Source organism: Pantherophis guttatus, chromosome 18 (genome assembly GCF_059756535.1).
Source record: "Pantherophis guttatus breed Tessera chromosome 18, ASM5975653v1, whole genome shotgun sequence".
Taxonomy (NCBI): Eukaryota; Metazoa; Chordata; class Lepidosauria; order Squamata; family Colubridae; genus Pantherophis; species Pantherophis guttatus.
The window spans coordinates 10,436,839-10,456,041 of record NC_142080.1 but is presented as its reverse complement, the minus strand read 5'-3'; the positions used below and the strand labels follow the sequence as shown (position 1 = coordinate 10,456,041).

The window sequence follows — 19,203 nt, the reverse complement described above, 5'->3', positions numbered from 1 at the left end:
TATCCGGCGGACGGCCCCCTGACGTCACTTCCGGCGAGGCTGTGGCGGGCGATTTCAACGGCGCGGAGAAGCGATCGGGAGGAGGAAGGAGGCGGCCGCCATGGCGGGAGGCCGCCCCGGGAGGCGGGCGCGCTCGGCCGGGGAAGCCCGGGAAGGTGAGGCGAGGCTTTGGGTGGGTTGGGGGATCCCGCGTTGCAGGCCCGGGGAGGGGGAGGGGGCTCCTCTGCCTCGCTTCCCAAACGCCCCTCCCCCTCCCTGGGCTTCCCTGCCTTCAAGGACAGATTTGCTTTTTATTTCCCGCCTTTATTTACTGTTATTATATCCCGCCATTATTATTATTATTATTATTATTATTATTATTATTATTATTATTATTACACCCGGTTTTATTTATCAATATATCTTGCCTTTATTGTTATTATATTCCGCCTTTATTATTATATACAGCTATTATTATTATTATTATTATTATTATTATTATTATTATTACTACTACTACAACATCCGGTTTTTATTTATTAATATATCCTGCCTTTATTTATTGCTATTATATCCTGCCTTTATTTACTGTTATTATATTCTGCCATTATTATTATTATTATTATTATTATTATTATTATTATTATTATTTCCTGTTTTTATTTATTAATATATTCTGCCTTTATTTACTGTTATTATATTCCTCCTTTATTATTATATACAGCTATTATTGTTGTTGTTATTATATCCAGTTTTTATTTATTAATATATCCTGCCTTTATTTACTGTTATTATATTCTGCCATTATTATTATTATTATTATTATATCTAGTTTTTATTTATTAATATATCCAGCCTTTATTTACTGTTATTATATTCCACTTTTATTATTATATAAACTATTTATTATTATTATTATTATTAGTTTAGTTTAGTTTAGTTTAGTTTAGTTTAGTTTAGTTTATTAGATTTGTATACCGCCCTACTCCCGAAGGACTCAGGGCGGTGAACAGCCATGAAATAAAACATATCAATACAAAATTTAAAATAGAAATAAAACAAGTTAGATAAATTTGGCTGAACCATATTTAAAACCCCAATAATTTAAAACCAAATTTAAAATTCCCATTTAAAAGAGGAGAAGTTTAGGTCAGGCCGGCTTGCTGGAATAGGAACGTCTTCAGCGTGCGACGGAAGGTACGCAGATCCGGAATCCTCCGTATCTCGGGGGGGAGCTCGTTCCAGATAGTAGGTGCCCCCACAGAGAAGGCTCTCCCCCTGGGGGCCGCCAGTCGACATTGTTTGGCCGACGGCACCCGGAGGAGCCCCTCTCTATGGGAGCGTACTGGTCGGTGGGAGGCTATTGGTGGTAGCAGGCAGTCCCGTAGATAACCAGGTCCTGAGCCATGGAGCGCTCTAAAGGTGATGACCAAAACCTTGAAGCGCACTCGGAAGACCACCGGGAGCCAGTGCAGCTCGCGCAGGAGAGGCGTTACATGGGAGCGCCACGTCGCTCCCATCACCACCCGCGCGGCCGCACTCTGCGCCAGTTGGAGCCTCCGAGTGCTCCTCAAGGGGAGCCCCATGTAGAGAGCGTTACAATAGTCCAGACGGGAGGTGACGAGGGCATGAGTGACCGTGCGTAACGAGTCCCGATCCAGAAAGGGACGCAACTGGCGAATCAGGCGAACCTGATGAAAAATCCTCCCGGTCACGGCCGTCAAGTGCTCTTCTAAAGACAGCCGTGAATCCAGGAGGACACCCAAGTTGCGAGCCCTCTCCGTGGGGGCCAATACTTCGCCCCCAATAGTCAGCGATGGCACCAGCTGACTATATCGGGATGTCGGAAACCACAGCCACTCGGTCTTGGATGGGTTGAGTCTGAGCCTGTTTCTCCCCATCCAGATCCGTACGGCCTCCAGGCACCGGGACATCACTTCAAGGGCATCGTTGGGGTGGTCCGGGGTGGAGATGTACAGCTGGGTGTCGTCAGCGTACTGATGGTACTCCACCCCGAAACCACGGATGATCTCGCCCAACGGCTTCACATAAATGTTGAACAAAAGGGGCGAGAGGACCGATCCTTGTGGCACCCCACATATAAGGGGCCTCGGGGTCGACCTCTGCCCCCCTGTCAACACAGACTGCGACCGGTCGGAGAGGAAGGAGGAGAACCACCGTAGTACGGTGCCTCCCACCCCCAACCCCCCCAACCGGTGCAGCATGATACCATGGTCGATGGTATCAAAAGCCGCTGAGAGATCTAATAGGACCAGGATAGAGGAACAACCTCTGTCCCGAGCCCTCCAGAGATCATCCACCAACGCGACCAATGCCGTTTCCGTGCTGTACCCAGGCCTGAAGCCCGACTGGAACGGATCTAGATACGTCGTTTCATCCAGGTACCGGGGAAACTGTCGTGCCACCACACTCTCAACAACCTTCGCAACAAAGCGAAGGTTGGAGACTGGACGATAATTAGCCAATATTGCCGGGTCCAGGGAAGGCTTCTTGAGGAGAGGTCTCACCACCGCCTCTTTCAAGGCGGCGGGAAAGACACCCTCACTCAATGAAGCATTTATAATCCCCTGGAGCCAGCCTCGCGTCACCTCCCGGGAAGCCAGCACTAACCAGGAGGGGCACGGGTCCAACAAACATGTGGTCGCATTCAGTCTACCCAGAATCCTGTCCACGTCCTCAGGGGTCACAGAGTCAAACTCATCCCAGATAACATTCTCAGGACCTGCCTCCGTCATCCCCACTGGATCTACCCAGTCAGAGTCCAGATCTTCCCGAATCTGAGTGATTTTGTCATACAGATACTGAACAAAATCCTCGGCTCTCCCCTCCAAGGGGTCCTCCCTCGCTTCCTGGTGGAGCAGGGAGCGGGTCACCCTAAACAGGGCGGCCGGGCGGTTATCTGATGACGCGATAAGAGCAGCAAGATGAGTACATTTCGCTGCTTTTATCGCCACTAGGTAATTCTTAATATGAGATCTTACCAGTGTCCGGTCAGATTCAGTGCGACTGGCCCTCCAACTACTCTCTAGGCGTCTTTTCCGGCGCTTCATCTCCCTCAGCTCCTCAGTAAACCAAGGAGCCAGGTGAGATCGGCGCCGGGTCAGAGGCCGCAAAGGCACGACTCGATCCAGAGCTCCAGCGGCCGCCCTATCCCAGGCGGCCACTAAGTCTCCAGTCGAGGCATGAGCCAAGACCTCAGGCATTGGCCCAAGCTCCGTCTGGAACCTATCAGGTTCCATCAGGCGCCTGGGGCGGTACCATCTTATCGGTTCCGCCTCCCTGCGGCGGGGAGCAGCGGTTCGAAGATCAAGGCGAAGGAGAGAGTGATCCGACCATGACAAGGGCTCGATAACTATGTCCCCTATCTCGAGATCACTCGGCCACTGTCCAGAGACAAAAATCAGGTCCAGTGTGTTTCCCCCCATGTGCGTAGGGCCATGAATTAGCTGGGTCAGATCCATAGCCGTCATGGAAGCCATGAACTCCCGAGCCACCTCAGACGTCTCACCCACGGACGGCAGGTTGAAATCCCCCATGACCATAAGTCTGGGGGTATCAACCGCCACCGCGGCAATAACGTTGAGTAGCTCGGGCAGGGCTGCTGCCACGTGGCAGGGAGCCAGGTACGTGATCAGCAAACCCATCTGAACCCCATGACCCCACTTCACAAGGAGGGTCTCACAACCGGCCGTCTGAGGAACAGTGGTCTCCCTCGGCCTAAAACCTTCTCTAATAATAACCGCTACTCCCCCACCCCTTCCCTGAGACCTCGGTTGATGGAATGCGTGGAAGCCTGGTGGGCACATTTCTACCAGAGGGACCCCTCCCTCCAGGCCCAACCAGGTCTCCGTAATACCTGCCAGGTCCGCTCCCCCCTCCTGAACAAGATCACAAATGAGGGGGGCTTTATTTACTGCGGACCTGGCATTGCACAACATCAGCCGAAGGCCCGGGCCCTGAGGATCTGTGCAACCTGGAGAACGAGTGGAGCCTTGGGGGCCGGAGCACGCTACCGCATGGAGACAGCGGGTGCGCACTCCCTTAACATGATATGGCCCCCTGCTCCCGCCATGTCTACCCCTCCCCCTCACAGTACCGATGGTAAAAACACAATCTGGACAGGCTCGACCCCCTCCATTTCCTCCGGAACTCCCACCCCCCCCCGCCGCGTATAGTGGCCAGGCCTGACCTTCCCCTTGGTGGGTTATCCCCCAAACCCACTACCCTAGTTCCAATTTTGCCTCCCCCCCCCCCCCCGGGACCCCTTAAAATTTTTTCCAAAAATTTACATAAAAAACCCCTCAACCCCCTCTTCGCCGCATGCCATTATTATTATTATTATTATTTATTATACATGAAACAGTCAACTAAACATTTTAAAATGTGTCACAAATATCATTGACTGGCCTTGATGGTTGATACGAGTTGCTGCCAGCATCCTAGCTTTCATCATCATCATCATCATCATTATTAGTATATTTTTATTTTTATTATATCCTGACTTTATTCATTATTATATTCCACCTTTGTTACTATACTTTGCCATTATTATTATTGTTATTATTATTATTATCATTTATTCATTATTTGCTTTTTTTATTACCCTGTTCCCCCCAAAATAAGACATCCCCTGATAATAAGCCCAATCGGGCTTTTGAGCGCATGACAATAAGGCCAAGCGCTTTTTTCAGGGTTCAAAAAAAATATAAGACGGTCTTATTTTCGGGGAAACTCGGTATATCCTGCCTATATTCATTATTATATTCCACCTTTATTACTATACTTTGCCATTAGTATTATCATCATCATCATCATCCACTTTTATTTATTATTTCTCGCCTTTATTCATTCTTATATTCCACTTTTCTTTATTATACTTCACCTTTATTCATTATTATTATATATTGCCTTTATTTTTATTATATCCTGCCTTTATTCATTATTATATTCCACCTTTATTACTATACTTTGCCTTTATTATTATCCACTTTTATTTATTATATCCTGCCTTTATTCACTCTTATATTCCATCTTTATTACTATACTTCACCTTTCTTCATTATTATTATATCCCGTCTTTTTCATCATCATATGTTCAGACTGGATTTGGCATTTTTATCCACCTGTCGCGTCCTTCCCAAGGACCTGGGATAGGCAGATGCGAATATTTGATAGAATTATTCATTTACAGGTAGTCCTTGAGGTACAACAGTTCATTTAGTGACTGTTCGAAGTTACAACAGCTCTGAAAAAAGTGACTTATGGCTGTTTTCACACTTAACGACCGTTGCAGCATCCCCATGGTCAAAACGGGATCAAAACTCAGACACTTGGCAACTGATTCATATTTACGATGATCCCCTTTTGCGACCTTTTGACAAGCAAAGTCAACGGGGAAGCCAGATTCACTTAACAACCGTGTGACTAATTTAACAGCTGCAGTGGATTCATTTCACAAATGTAGCAAGGAAAGTCGTAAAATGGGGGTAAAACTCACTTAACAAATGTCTCGCACAGCAACAGAAATGTTGAGGTCAATGATGGTTGTAAGTTGAGAGCTACCTGTATTGGCTGCCCAGGGTAACTGGGTGGCTTAACAATCACAAAGATCTAATTAGATCTACGGTCTAATTAAAGATCTACGGTCTAATTAAAGATGGGGTGGACGGGAGCAGAATGGGGTTCCCCCCAAGCCAATTGTCTTAAGGCTCTGAGGGTTTAACAGTAACAGAGTTGGAAGGGACCCTTGGAGGTCATCTAGTCCAACCCCCTGCTTATGCAGGAGACCTTTACTAGGGATTCGAACTGCTGACCTTTCTGATCAACAAGCTCAGCGTCTTAGCCACTGAGCCACCTAGTCACCCAACTCCAATGGGGGCGGGGGAGGGGGAAATATTCCAGAAGGACATTTATTTATTTATTGGTTCGATTTATATGCCGCCCTTCTCCGGAGACTCAAGGCGGCTTACAATGCGTTAAGCAATAGCCTTCATACTTTTGTATATACCTGCTTAGTAGGGCTTTCGGCCCCCCCCCAAGCGGTGTTCTTTTTTATACAAAGTCAGCTTATTGCCCCCACAATCCAGGTCCTCATTTTACTTATCTCGAAAGGATGGAAGGCTGAGTCAACCTTGAGCCTGGTGAGATTTGAACTTGCAGTAATTGCAGGCAGCTGGTGCTACTTAATAGCACTTTAGTCTGCTGCGCCACCAAGGCTCTAATCTCATCTTTGTTGTTATTATATAATCAGATCGTATGAGAATCCAGCCAAGTGAGGTTTGATAGGCTTGGGGGTGGGGGGTGGCCGTGGTTTATGGCAGGGGTCTCCAACTTTGGTAATTTTAATCCTGGCGGACTTCAACTCCCAGAATTCAGGTTCCACAGGTCTTAAAAGTTGCCAAGGCTGGCTCAGCATGGTTGGCTGGGGAATTCTGGGAGTTGAAGTCCTGCCAGGCTTAAAGCTGCCGAGGTTGATGTATGATCAAGGGTTGTTGGCTTAGCCCCTTGAAATACGATACACAAATAAATAAATTTTGGGAATGCAAGAAAGAAAAGGACCCTTCTAAATCGGGGGTCCCCGTCCCTCAGTCTGTGAACTAGGACTGGTCCGCGCAAACAAGCAAAGCCCCTTCCGTGGTTTTGCTTGTTTGAATCACGCCTCCCCAGTCCACGGAAAAACCTTTCCACGGAACTGGTCCCTGGTACCCAAAAGATTGGCAGCCATTCTTCTAAATAACCAGAGTATGGTTTACAAAACAGCCCTGGTTAACAATAGACCAAGGCTGCATTTATTTAATATGCCTCTCCGTATCCCAGTCAGCCACACTGGGGTTTAATGTGAATTTGTTCCGTCCCCCGTCCCGTCCCATCCCATCCTCGTCCCCCGTCCCCTGATGCTTCTTGGGACATGTGATGTGAAAGTGCAGCTCTCTGGAAAAGATATTAATCTTGGGAAAGGTGGAAGGAGAGAGAAAAAAGAGAAGGACCAGCCAGGGTGGATTTGATTTAAATCGAGTTGATTTAAATCACAATTTAAATCATGATTTAAATCACTAGTAAAAAGGCTTGATTTAAATCAACTCGATTTAAATCGTAATTTTTAAAGAGCAACTGTCCTCTCTGCTACTCCTTTGACCCACTGTTGACTCACCGATAGTCCCAGTGTTGCAGAATATACAGCCTCCTGCTACATAACTAAGCTCCATTTCATGCTGAATAAACGAAATTATTTATGTATCTTAAATAGAAAACTATCTTACGGTAGATTTTTACCCCAAAAGTTTTTTATTAAAATAAATTTGATAAAAATAAAAAAAATCCGATTTAAATAAAAAAAATCTGATTTTTTTTTGATTTTTAAAAAAAAATCATTGATTTTTATCCACCCTGGGACCAGCACAGGGGCAATGAATGCACCATGTCAAAGAAAATCCCTCTATCCGTTCCCTAGGAGTCGACGACGACTTCATGGTGTACAATCAACAGTCAGAAAATTTCATAGGACAAGGGCTCAGTTTCCCAAAACTTCCTCACCCGTAAACTAAGCAGTCTCGTGTGTATTTTTTAATCTGTCAGGCGTGTTGTGTGTGCTAAGACAAAAGGTTGTTTGCTTGTTTATTTATTTATTTATTTGTTTGTTTGTTTGTTTGTTTGTTCGATTTATATGCCTTAAGCCTGGTGAGATTTGAACTTGCAGTAATTGCAGGCAGCTGGCAGCTAACTGCTATTTAACAGGGCTTTAGTCCGCTGCTCCACCAAGGCTCTGTACTGTATTGTCGCTATCTTTATTAAGGAGAAGTATAGTGGCTAAGATGCTGAGCTTGGCAGATCGGCAGTTCGGCGGTTCGAATCCCTAGTGCCGCGTAACGGGGTGAGCTCCCGTGACTTGTCCCAGCTTCTGCCAACCTAGCAGTTTGAAAGCACCTTAAAAAATGCAAGTAGAAAAATAGGGACCCCCTTTGGTGGGAAGGGAACATGGTTCCGTGCACTTTTGGCGTTGAGTCATGCTGGCCACATGACCACGGACAGCCCTGGCTCTTCGGCTTTGAAACGGAGACGAGCACCGCCCCCTAGAGCCAGGAACAACTAGCACATATGTGCGAGGGGAACTTTTACCTTTATATTTGGCTTTGTTTCTAATAGGAGACCGCTTCTTGACTTAGTACTCGGAGGAAGCAGGTGTTCAACAACTTGCAACACCTATTCCTAATCGTCAGAATTACAGGCAGACCTTGACTTACACCGGTTTGCTTAGTGACCAAAGTTACAACGGCCCTGGAAAACAAGTGGCTTAGGACCATTTTTCTCACTTACAACTGTTGCGGCATTCCCCACGCTCACGTGATCAGACTTTGGGCGCTGGCAACTTGTCACACGATCCCCTTTTGCGACCTTTTGACGAGCAAAGTCCACGAGAAAACCAGATTCACTTAGCAACCCTGTTCCTAACTTAACAACTGCACTGATTCACTTAACAACTGGTAGCAAGGAAGATCGTAGAATGGGGCGAAAGTCATTTAACAAATGTCTCGCTTAGCAGTCAGGAACGTCGGATTCAATTGGGGTCATAAGTCGAAGATGCCCTGGCTTGTAGCATGACTCTTATTTTGAAATGAAAACATTCCCTGAGTATGGACTTCATGATTTTGCTTACCATCTTTGATCAAACCCTTTTATCCTTTCTATTTATTCCCCAGGTGCTGCTTCCTCTCCCCCCAGGCGGAGGTCCGAGAGAAACTTGCCTTCCTCAACTTGTCCGGTGTTCCAGGGTAACCCCAGTGGGGTGGCCAAGAAAATGATGGGCACCCCGGTACGAGAAAAGCATTGCTGTTTGTGCTTTCATTTATTCTTTTATGAATTTAAAATTCTACTTGGGTAGCGATGCGTTGGGTAAGCCATACGGATAATCATTTAGGGACTGTGTTCAAAGTTAAAATGACAGTGAAAAGGTGATTTATGACTGTTTTTCACACTTAACGACCATTGCAGCATCCCGATGGTCGCATGATCAAAATTCAGATAGCAATAGCTCTTAGACTTATATCCTGCTTCACAGTGCTTTCCAGTCCTCTAAGCGGTTTACAGAGTCAGCCTCTTGCCCCCAACAATCTGGGTCCTCATTTTACCGACCTCGGAAGGATGGAAGGCTGAGTCAACCTTGAGCCAGTCAGGATCGAACTGCTAGCAGTGGGCAGAGTTAGCCTGCAATACTGCATTCTAATAGGAAGGGAGGGAGGGAGGGCAGTAGCCCTTAGACTTATATACCGCTTCACAGTGCTTTTACAGCACTTTCTAAGCAGTTTATAGAGTCAGCCTCTTGCCCCCCAACAATTTGGGTCCTCATTTTACCCACCTCGGAAGGATGGAAGGCTGAGTCAACCTTGAGCCTGGTGAGGTTCGATCTGCCAAGATGTTTGGCAACTGACTCGTATTTGTGACGGTTTTGCTGTGTTCCCTGGATCACGTAATCCCCTTTTGCAACCTTCTGACAAGCCACATTAATGGGGAAGCTGGATTCGCTTAATGGCCATGACACTCATTGAACGACTGCAGGGATTCACTTACCAACTGTGGCAAGAAAGGTTGTAAAATGGGGAAAACCTCACTTGACAACTGTCTCGCTGAACAACAGAAATTTGGGGCTCAGCTGTCATAAGTCGAGGATGACCTGTATATTGGGTAGGAGTGATTGTTCAGGTTCTCTCAAAGCATGTGATGTATTTTAGAGAGACGAATCTCAGATTCTGTGTGTTTAACAGAAAAATTCTCTCCCAGCTGCATTTTTCTTTGCTGCCCTGCTGAATATTTTTTTCCCGTCTTCTTTTTAGCGCCCGGGTGCCTCGGCCATGCGCACGATAACTCTGAGAAAGATTAAGCCACGGAACAAGCAGGTGAGTTCCCTGTTTCCCCTAAAATAAGACCTCCCCTGATAATAAGCCCAATCAGACTTTTAAGCACAGGTGCTAAAATAATAATATAAGGCCTAAATAATAACAACATTTTACTATTTTAATGGGTTGTTTTATTAGAGTTTTTTGGCCAATTTATTTAATTGTTTTAAATTGCTTTTAATTTTTATACTGTCATGGTTTTATTTTTGGCTGTACACCGCCCTGAGTCCTTCGGGAGAAGGGCGGTATAGAAATTCAATAAAATAAAATAAATAAATAAAATAATCCCCCTCCGAAAATAAGCCCTCCCTGAAAACCGCACGCACAGCCGGTCCCCGCCATTTCCTCTGGTTAGGGTTAGGGAGACAGAGCTGGAAATCAGGTAAAACGGCAAGAGGAGCCCCGCCTTGCTCCATGCGCCCCAAAATAATAAGACCTCCCCGAAAATAAGGCCAAGTGCTTATTTCGGGGTTTGGAAAAAAAAAATAAGACAGGGTCTTATTTTCGGGAAAACACGGTAGTTGTTATGAAGCTGCTTTATACATGTTCCATATTTTATGTGATTTTTTAAAAAATAATTTTTTATTGAAACATATCCGAATAAAAGATGCAAATGAAAATACAGACAAAAATACAGAAAGGGGAGAGAGAAACAGAAAGGGGAGAGAAAATGCGAAGGAAAAAGAAAAGAAGGAAAAAAAGCACAGCCCTCCAACTTTTTTCGGTGCAGTAATTAAATTAGTAAAGTGTGTAATAAAGTAAATTACACTTAGACTTTTTCCTTTTATATAATTAGTGACTACTAGCCATTTCTACAGCAACAAATTCAATCACCAACATTCAAAGTCAATGTTTCATTTTATTCTATTTCGAGTAAAAAACTGGAAGCAATCTCCAAATAGAAACAAAACTGGATATATTATTCCCCTTAATTAAGACACTTTTGCTATCCCTGCCAGTTCTATTACCGTGAGAATTGACCCCTCTTTCCGTGGATTATTATTGTTGTTGTTGTTGTTGTTATGATTATGATTATTATTTTCATATGATGTAACAGAATCCAGCAATAATGCATAAAAACTCACCAATTCAGCATATAAAATGGGTATCAAAATATTAAACAGAGCTGTGAACTATTTTTAAAAACGTACGGCACACGAGTAATAAAATTATGAATGAAATTAAATCATGGCCAAATTAACTACTTTTTTGTGTGTGCTCTATTTTTTTTTTAATTTTTTTTTATTTATTTATTGTGCTCTATTGTTCCCAGGACCAGGTGAAAGAAAGTGATTTAATTCCTCGTCGGAGTCCAAGGGTAAGCACGGCGCCATAGCAATTGTTGAGAATTAAAAGAAGGCCAAGATCTGGAACTTTTAAGTAAGCCTGCCTTCCCCAAGATGGCTGGGGAATTCTGGGAATTGAAGTCTGACACATTGAGAGCAGCGGTCCCCATTTTGGCACCAGGGGCCGGTTTCGTAGAAGACAATTTTTCCACGGACTGGGATGGGTGGGGGAGAGAAGGAGGACACAAATTAGATTCCCCGTATGTGCAATTTAGGGGATGTGGTGGCTCAGTGGCTAAGACGCTGAGCATATTGATCGAAAGGTCGGCAGTTCAGCGGTTCGAATCCTGAGTGCCACGTAACGGGGTGAGCTCCCGTGGCTTGTCCCAGCTTCTGCCAACCGAGCAGTTCGAAAGCAGGTAAAAAATGCAAGTAGAGAAACAGGGACCACCTTTGGTGGGAAGGGAACAGCGTTCCGTGCGTTGAGTCATGCCGGCCATATGACCACAGAGACGTCCTCGGACAGCGCTGGCTCTTTGGCTTTGAAACGGAGATGAGCATTGCCCCCCTAGAGTCAGGAACGAATAGCACGTATGTGCGAGGGGAGCCTTTACCTTTATGCGCAATTTATAGTAGGGCTTGTTCTCCTACGAGACTCTTAATGCCTGATGATCCGAGGTGGAGCTGAGGCGGTGATGCTAACTCTGGGGAGCAGCTGCAAATAGAGATGAAGCTTCATTTGCCAGCTGTTCACCCCCAGCTATGCGGCCCAGTTCATAACAGACCAAAGACCGGCCCAGGGATTGGATACCCCTAATCTTCCAGGTCAGAGGAGGTTAATGAGAGAGCATAGAATGGTTCTGTAAAAAAAACCCAACACCCTAGCCATCATTTTGAAACAAAGAGGGCAAGTTGTCGGGGGATGTGCCTGCTAATGCAGATAATCACCTCAAAGGCCGTCCCCTGTAGAATTTTTCCCAGGCTGTTGGCCAGGGCAATTAGGTCTCTAATTCTCACCACAGTGGTTGAGGCGGTCCTTTTCCTGTCTAATACAGGATTGGGATGAATAAATACCCGGGCAACATCGGGTTATCAGCTAGTATAACATTAAAACTGGATGGAGCAGAGAATCTAACGGATATTAATATGAGGGCCCTTCAGGGCATTCTCTATTGGAGAACTCAGGCCAAAGAGAAAATCAAACATGCTTAATCACTTGCAGAATCGTTAATTCTCCCTTACCAGAGGGAGCATCCTTGTAGAGTACCGTGAAGCCGTTACCATGGCAACTCCACTGCGCTGTACAGTAGAAGCCATTTTAAGGCACAACAGGCTGTATCTTAACAACTTGAATCCAAAATGCACAGTTAAAAGTACTGTGATTTGACACTCTAGATAAAATTGATTCTTTTTCATTTCAGTGGCCCTGGCATTCCAGAGTTATGCTGGAACATACATACACAGACACACACACACAGAGACACACACACCCACACACACACACACCCCAAGGGGTGTTAGGGATATCTTACACCCACAGTATTTCTTTCTAGAGAGTAAGTCATCTGTGTACCAAGTTTGGATGAAATTGCTCGAGGCGTTCCAGAGTTATGCTGGAACATACATACATACACAGCCATTTATATATATAGATAGATAGATAGATAAATGGGAAATGAAGACCTGTCTTTACTACCAGAATGCCTCTGAAATTCACACAGACGGCAAAAGGACTTTTTGTAAATTAAAACGATAGGTATGAGGCAAAGATGTTTAGAGAGGTAGGTCCATTTGCGCAGAAAAAAATCAGCATAAATCGCTCTAAATATCACTGCCAGCAGGCCAAATGGTTGGAGAACCTCTCTTTTGAGGTGGGAGGATGGAAGGTGATGAGGAAATACCTTTCTCATAATGGGAAATGCGACTACAGCTAGTCCTTGACTTACCACAGTTCATTTAATGACAGTTCCAATTAACATCCCTGAAAAAAAGTGACTTACGACCGTTTTTCACTCTTACGACCATTGCATCCCCAGGGTCATGTGGGCAAAATTTGGACGCTTGGCAGCCGACTTATATTTATGACAGTTGCAGCGTCCCCCTTTTGCGACCTGACAACCAAAGTCAATGGGGAAGTCGGATTCACTTAACAACCCTGTTACCGATGTAACACCTGCAGGGATTCATCTAACGACTTTGGCAAGAAAAGGTTGTAACATTGAGCAAAGCTCACTTTTAACAACTGTCTCGCTTAGCCACAGAAATTTGGGGCTCAATCGTGGTCGTAAGTCGAAGAGTACCTGTAGTTTACCAATTTCATAAAATCCCAGAAGTGCTTTTTCAAGAGGCAACTGGACTTTCTGGTTTTTCTTTGAAGACGTTTCGCTTCTCCTCCAAGAAGCTTCTTCGGCTCTGACTGAAGAACAACGGCAAGAGCTGAAGAAGCTTCTTGGAGGAGAAGCGAAATGCCTTCAAAAGAAAAAAACCAGAAAGTCCAGCTGCCTCTTGAAAAAGCATATTTGAGACAACCAGGACCTGGATGACTGAGAATCTCCGTAGATAATTTCATAAAATCTTATTTCTCCTTGGCATCCCAGAAGCGTTTTCCTGAGGGCTTAGCCACATGCAGACTGATCAAAAAGGGGGAAATCAGATAAATCCTGTTGAAGCGTTTGGAAATCATTTTGAAACCTCTCCCCTTGTAACACGTCGATGAAGATTCTGAGTCATCCAGGTACAGTTGTCTGAAGGTTGAGTCATTGCACCTGGACTAATTTTTGTTATCTTGAGACCTTTCGCTGCTCATCCCAGCAGCTTCATCAGTCAGTTAACTCTCTGCTTAATTAGAATAGAATAACAGAGTTGGAAGGGACCTTGGAGGTCTTCTAGTCCAACCCCCTGCTCAGGCAGAAAACCCTACACTACTTCAGATGTTATCCAACCTCTTCTTAAAAACTTCCAGTGTTGGAGCATTCACAACTTCTGCAGGGAAGTTGTTCCACTGGTTAATTGTTCTCACTGTCAGGAAATTTCTCCTTAGTTCTAAGTTGCTTCTCTCCTTGATGAGTTTCCATCTGTCCTGCCCTCAGGTGCTTTGGAGAATAGCTTGACTTCCTCTTCCTTGGGGCAGCCCCTGAGATATTGGAAGACTGCTATCATGTCTCCCTTAGTCCTTCTTTTCACTAGACTAGAAATAGAATAGAAATAGAATAACAGAGTTGGAAGGGACCTTGGAGGTCTTCTAGTCCAACCCCCTGCCTAGGCAGGAAACCCTACACCGCTTCAGACAAATTGTTATCCAACATCTTCTTAAAAACTTCCAGTGTTGGAGCATTCACAACTTCTGGAGGCAAGTTGTTCCACTGATTAATTGTTCTCACTGTCAGGAAATTTCTCCTTAGTTCTACATTGCTTCTCTCCTTGATGAGTTTCCACCCATTGCTTCTTGTCCTGTCCTCAAGGGCTTTGGAGAATAGCTTATCTCCCTCTTCTTTGGGGCAGCCCTTGAGATATTGGGACACTGCTATCATGTCTCCCCTGCTCCTTCTTTTCATTAAACTAGACATACCCAGTTCCTGCAACCGTTCTTTGTATGTTCCTCTCTGCACTCTTGCTAGCATCTCAACATATTATAAATTCCTTTGCTGACTGCAGGTCCTTGACCGGCTTAACTGAATTTTTTGGGGATTGCACAACCCAATGAATTACAACCTTACCCAAAAGTTGGGTTCTCGCCACCTGCTAAGGTCCTCCTGCTACAAACATCTCTTCTTAATTTTAATCTTGAGCATGGGGCTGGACTAGAAGACCTCCCAAGGTCCCTCCCAGCCCATTCTCTTCTAAATTTAATCGTCTAGGTTAAAAGGAAGCAAGCCCACCATGTTGTGTGAATGCACCTGGTCAAGTTTTGGACTTGGTTAAGTCTCTCTTGTTGGACCCACCCCACAAACTGAAATGTGTGAAGTTATGCAAACCAGCTTTGGAGAAGAGCTTGACTCCCTCTTCTTTGGGGCAGCCCCTGAGATATCGGAAGACTGCTATCATGTTACCCCAACTCCTTCTTTTCTTCAGACTAGACATACCCAGTTCCAGCAACCGTTCTTCATATGTTTTAGCCTCCAGTGGGTTTATTCTGACTGATGAAGGCTGGATGAGCTGCAAAACATCTCAAACTAGCAGCAAAAATTACTCCGGTTGCAATGATTCAACCTTCAGACTTCCCCCTTGTACTGCTTTTCTACCGTATAGCAAGTAACACGGAATCCTATTCCTGTTTTATAGATCTCCTTAAAAGAAAACAAGGAGAACAGCCCGCCGGCGGCCCCTGAAAATCAAAGCCCCCACGGAGGGGAGGCCACAAGGAAAGGCCAGTCTTTTACCCCGTGCTGCTCCTTGAATCTTGACGCAGAGAACTCACCGAAAGAGACTAACGTCCTGTCCCCGGTTAGCGCCAACACGCCAGGTTCTCCACCGGATTGCGAACGAGACCTGACCATGGCCAAACGTGTGCGCCGGTCTTACAGCCGCCTGGACGTCTCTTTGTCCCGCAGCTTCACAGACAAGCCGGAGTTCCCCAGCTTCAGCCTCGCGGGCACCTCCACGCCCGCCGGTGGTCCCGGCAAGCGGCAAACCTTTTTCGGTTTCGAAAAGCTCCTGCTCCCAGGGGAGCTGGCTGAGCCCGCCGTTCTGCATCTCATCAGCGCCCCCAAGACGGCAGTTGAGGAAAGCGGGGCCCTCGGGAAGCCGGACACCGATATCCCTGGCATCTCGTTCGGCAGAGAAAAACGAAGGAAGAAGAAGGTGCCCGAGTTTGATGTGAGTAGGACTTTGGGCGCTGGGGAGGGTTTATAGCGGGTGAAATCCAGCAGGATCTGACAGGTTCTGGAGAACCAGCAACGGAAATTTTGAGTAATTCGGAGTACCGGAAAATACCACCTCTGGCTGGCCCCTGAGTGGGGAGGGAATGGAGATTTTGCAGTATCCTTCCTCTGGAGTGGGGTGGGAATGGAGATTTTGCAGTATCTTTCCCCTGGAGTGGGTGGGAATGGAGAGTTTGCAGTATCCTTCCTCTGGAGTGGAGTGGGAATGGAGATTTTTCAGTATCCTTCCCCTGGAGTGAGATGGGAATGGAGATTTTGCAGTATCCTTCCCTCTGGAGTGGGGTGGGAACGGGGATTTTGCAGTATCCTTCCCCTGCCACGCCCACCAAGCCACACCACGCCACGCCCACAGAACCAGTAGTAAAAAAAATTTGGATTTCATCACTGGTTTACAGCCAAGCTGTGGCTGTAAACTTTGTGTTAAAATTACGGGCTGCTCGGTTCCCTTGACCTGCCTTGTGCACACAACGTACTGAGAGAGTGAAGGACCACACTCTGCAGGCATGGGGGTGGCAGCTGTTGTTTGCGCGGCGTACCAAGAGATCCACTCCAAATAGTAGAGGATGGCATCAGGGACTTATTTTCTTACCGTATTTTTTGGACTGTAAAACGCACCGGAATATCAGACGCACCAAGATTTCGAAGAGGTAAACGGGGGGGGGGAATATTTTTGCCCTCCCCGGTCCCCAGGAGCACTCTGCAGGCCTCCCAAACCCTCTGTGCATTCTGTTTTTTGCAAAAAAAAAAAAAAAAGGGGGACGTGCAGAGAGTTTGGGAGGCCTGCAGAGTGCTCCTGGGGACCGGGGAGGGCAAAAATATGCCTCTTTTTGGCCTCCCAAACTCTCCACATGTCACGTTTTTGTGAAAAACAGGCCTGTTTTTGGAAAAAAACGGGACTCATAGGGTGGAGTTTTGGGTGGAGAAAAATGGCTGTATTCGGTATATAAGATGCACCAACATTTCCACCCTCTTTTAGGGGGGAAAATGCGTCTTATACTCCGAAAAGTATGGTATTTAGTGCAGGAGTGACATGGGGTGTTTAAATTTGGCCCACGGGGCCGGCCTGGAGATATCAAAGGACCGCCCCACGGGGCCTCTGCTGACCAAAACGGGCCGCGCGGGACCTCCGCGGGGCCTGTTTCCGGCCGGCAGTGGGCTGCAGGAGGACTGGATTGGCCTGTATTACAATTATGTGGCCTCAAGTAAGTGCCTGATCTGGATAGAAAACAAGCAACATCCTACGTTAATATTAGAGTTTAACGCGCACGATTTTACATACTGTAGGTCCATTAAATCTACAATCAACAATCTATAATTGGCAGCCATTTCTATTTACTATCCTGGAAATTTACCTCTGTTGCTGATTGAATGATCATGTTATTTATGCTATTGTATTTTTAATACTATATTATAATATATAATTAATACATAATTATAGCTAATATATAATAATTCTATATTAGGGATGCGGTGGCTCAGAGGTTAAGACGCTGAGCTTGTCGATCGAAAGGTCGGCAGTTCAGCGGTTCGAATCCCTAGTGCCGCGTAACGGGGTGAGCTCCCCGTTCCTGGTCCCAGCTTCTGCCAACCTAGCAGTTCGAAAGCAGGTAAAAAATGCGAGTAGAAAAATAGGGACCCCCTTTGGTGGGAAGGGAACAGGGTTCCGTGCGCCTTTGGCATTGAGTCATGCCGGCCACCTGACCACGGAGACTTTGGCTTTGAAACAGAGATGAGCACCGCCCCCTAGAGTCGGGAACAATTAGCACATATGTGCGAGGGGAATCTTTACCTTACTTATATAAAGATGTGTGGAAGAATTTAATCAAGAGGTATTGCAGAATTCTGGTTGCCTTAGTGCAGAACCTTAGCAGACTCTTCTTATCTCGTAGCAGGGGCCTCTTTTTAATCCAAATAAAAGTCGTTTTATTGCCTTTATAGAAATCCAAGATGGACGAGTGGGCCGCGCAGATGAACGCCGAGTTCGAAGAAGCCGAGAAATTTGACCTCCTTGTGGAGTGAAAAAATGCATCTCCTCAGCGCATCGTCAGTGGCCACCATGTTCCTTGTACATAAATCTCAAACACCCCCCACGCCCCCCTTAGGAGGACGCTTAAGCTTTCTTAGCATAAAGGTGTAAAAATATTTTTTTGTTACTACAGGTTTACTCGCTGACCAAAGGCAGCTAACACTTCTCTCAATGCCCCCTTCCCCAAAAACAAAAGATATTGTATTAATTATTTGGGCTTACGAGGAAATTTTTTTCCCCCCTCGGCTGTAACCTGAAAATAATGTGCGGAAGGATCCGGATTCTACGCGGCGTCACAATTTTTGTAAATGGCTTGGCTACCTTTGGGAAAACAAATCTATTCCCAAAAATAGGCAAAGATGTTAAGGTGCATTTTAGTCTTTGAAAGCGCGCGCCCATCCACGAGTTTCCCCCGGTAGTTTTATTTTTTTTTCATAATTATTTTTCTTCTGCATTTGCCTTCTGCAAAGTCCTATGTGCTTAAATGGAGGGGAACGTGGTTCACTCAGCCAGCTTCCATTTTTAGGGAGGATGAGTTAACGGGGAGTTTATGGTAGGCCTGTTTTAAGGAACAGCCCGTTCTTAAGCCTCTCTCTGGCCGTCCTTCTTAACGGACGTTCCTTGCAGTGACGAAGCTTTTGACGTTCGGTTTGTCTCTTTGTCCCACCTGGGGACGCTTCACAGTGCAGCCCTGTTAGAATCATTGTGAGAAAATTAAAAAAAAAAAAAAGACTTTCCTTCAGTTTTTCCCTGTTGTCTTTAACTACTCACGTGTAATGTTTAAGAAATGATTTAGGGCAGGGGTCCCCAACGGGTGGTTTGCGAGAAAATGTTGGTGGGCCGCAGAAAAATTTACATTTTTTAATATTGGGTTAAATACTATTCTTTTTTTAAAAAAAATTCATATTAGCAGGCCGCGGGATTTAAAATTATGAATTTAGTGGTCCCTGACATCCGAAAAGTTGGTGACCCCCTGATTTTTAGGGTAGGGGTATCAAACTCAAGGCTCATGGAGCCAGCCTGGTCTACCCAATGCGAAGAGAAAAGATGCCAGCGGTTTGGGGAGTGGTGTCAAGCTGGTCACGCCCACTCAATTGGCCATGCCCACCCAGTGATGTCAA

At 45.7% G+C, this 19,203-nt stretch overlaps 1 protein-coding gene across 2 annotated transcripts; it reads left to right on the top strand.

The window, feature by feature from the left end:
* The first annotated feature begins 8 nt into the window (after positions 1-8).
* Positions 9-18,440, top strand: CDCA5 (cell division cycle associated 5). 2 transcript variants are annotated; one of them, XM_034405799.3, is made up of 6 exons: positions 9-155; positions 8,697-8,809; positions 9,828-9,890; positions 11,164-11,208; positions 15,458-15,991; positions 17,995-18,440. In XM_034405799.3, the coding sequence occupies exons 1-6, from the start codon at positions 101-103 to the stop codon at positions 18,073-18,075; spliced, it is 891 nt and encodes a 296-aa protein (XP_034261690.2). In that variant the 5' UTR covers positions 9-100; the 3' UTR covers positions 18,076-18,440. The 2 variants fall into 2 exon arrangements, with proteins under 2 accessions (XP_034261690.2, XP_087737383.1); XM_087881257.1 differs by lacking the exon at positions 11,164-11,208 and having other exon boundaries at positions 27-155.
* Positions 18,441-19,203: the final 763 nt, after the last annotated feature.

What these genes read in the sequence shown, in the direction of transcription:
- CDCA5 (XM_034405799.3), top strand. Translation starts at nt 101, where the DNA reads ATGGCGGGAGGCCGCCCCGGGAGGCGGGCGCGCTCGGCCGGGGAAGCC. An exon ending in GGCCGGGGAAGCCCGGGAAG is followed by an intron (nt 156 to 8,696) that starts GTGAGGCGAGGC and finishes TTTATTCCCCAG; the next exon opens with GTGCTGCTTCCTCTCCCCCC. An exon ending in TTAAGCCACGGAACAAGCAG is followed by an intron (nt 9,891 to 11,163) that starts GTGAGTTCCCTG and finishes TATTGTTCCCAG; the next exon opens with GACCAGGTGAAAGAAAGTGA.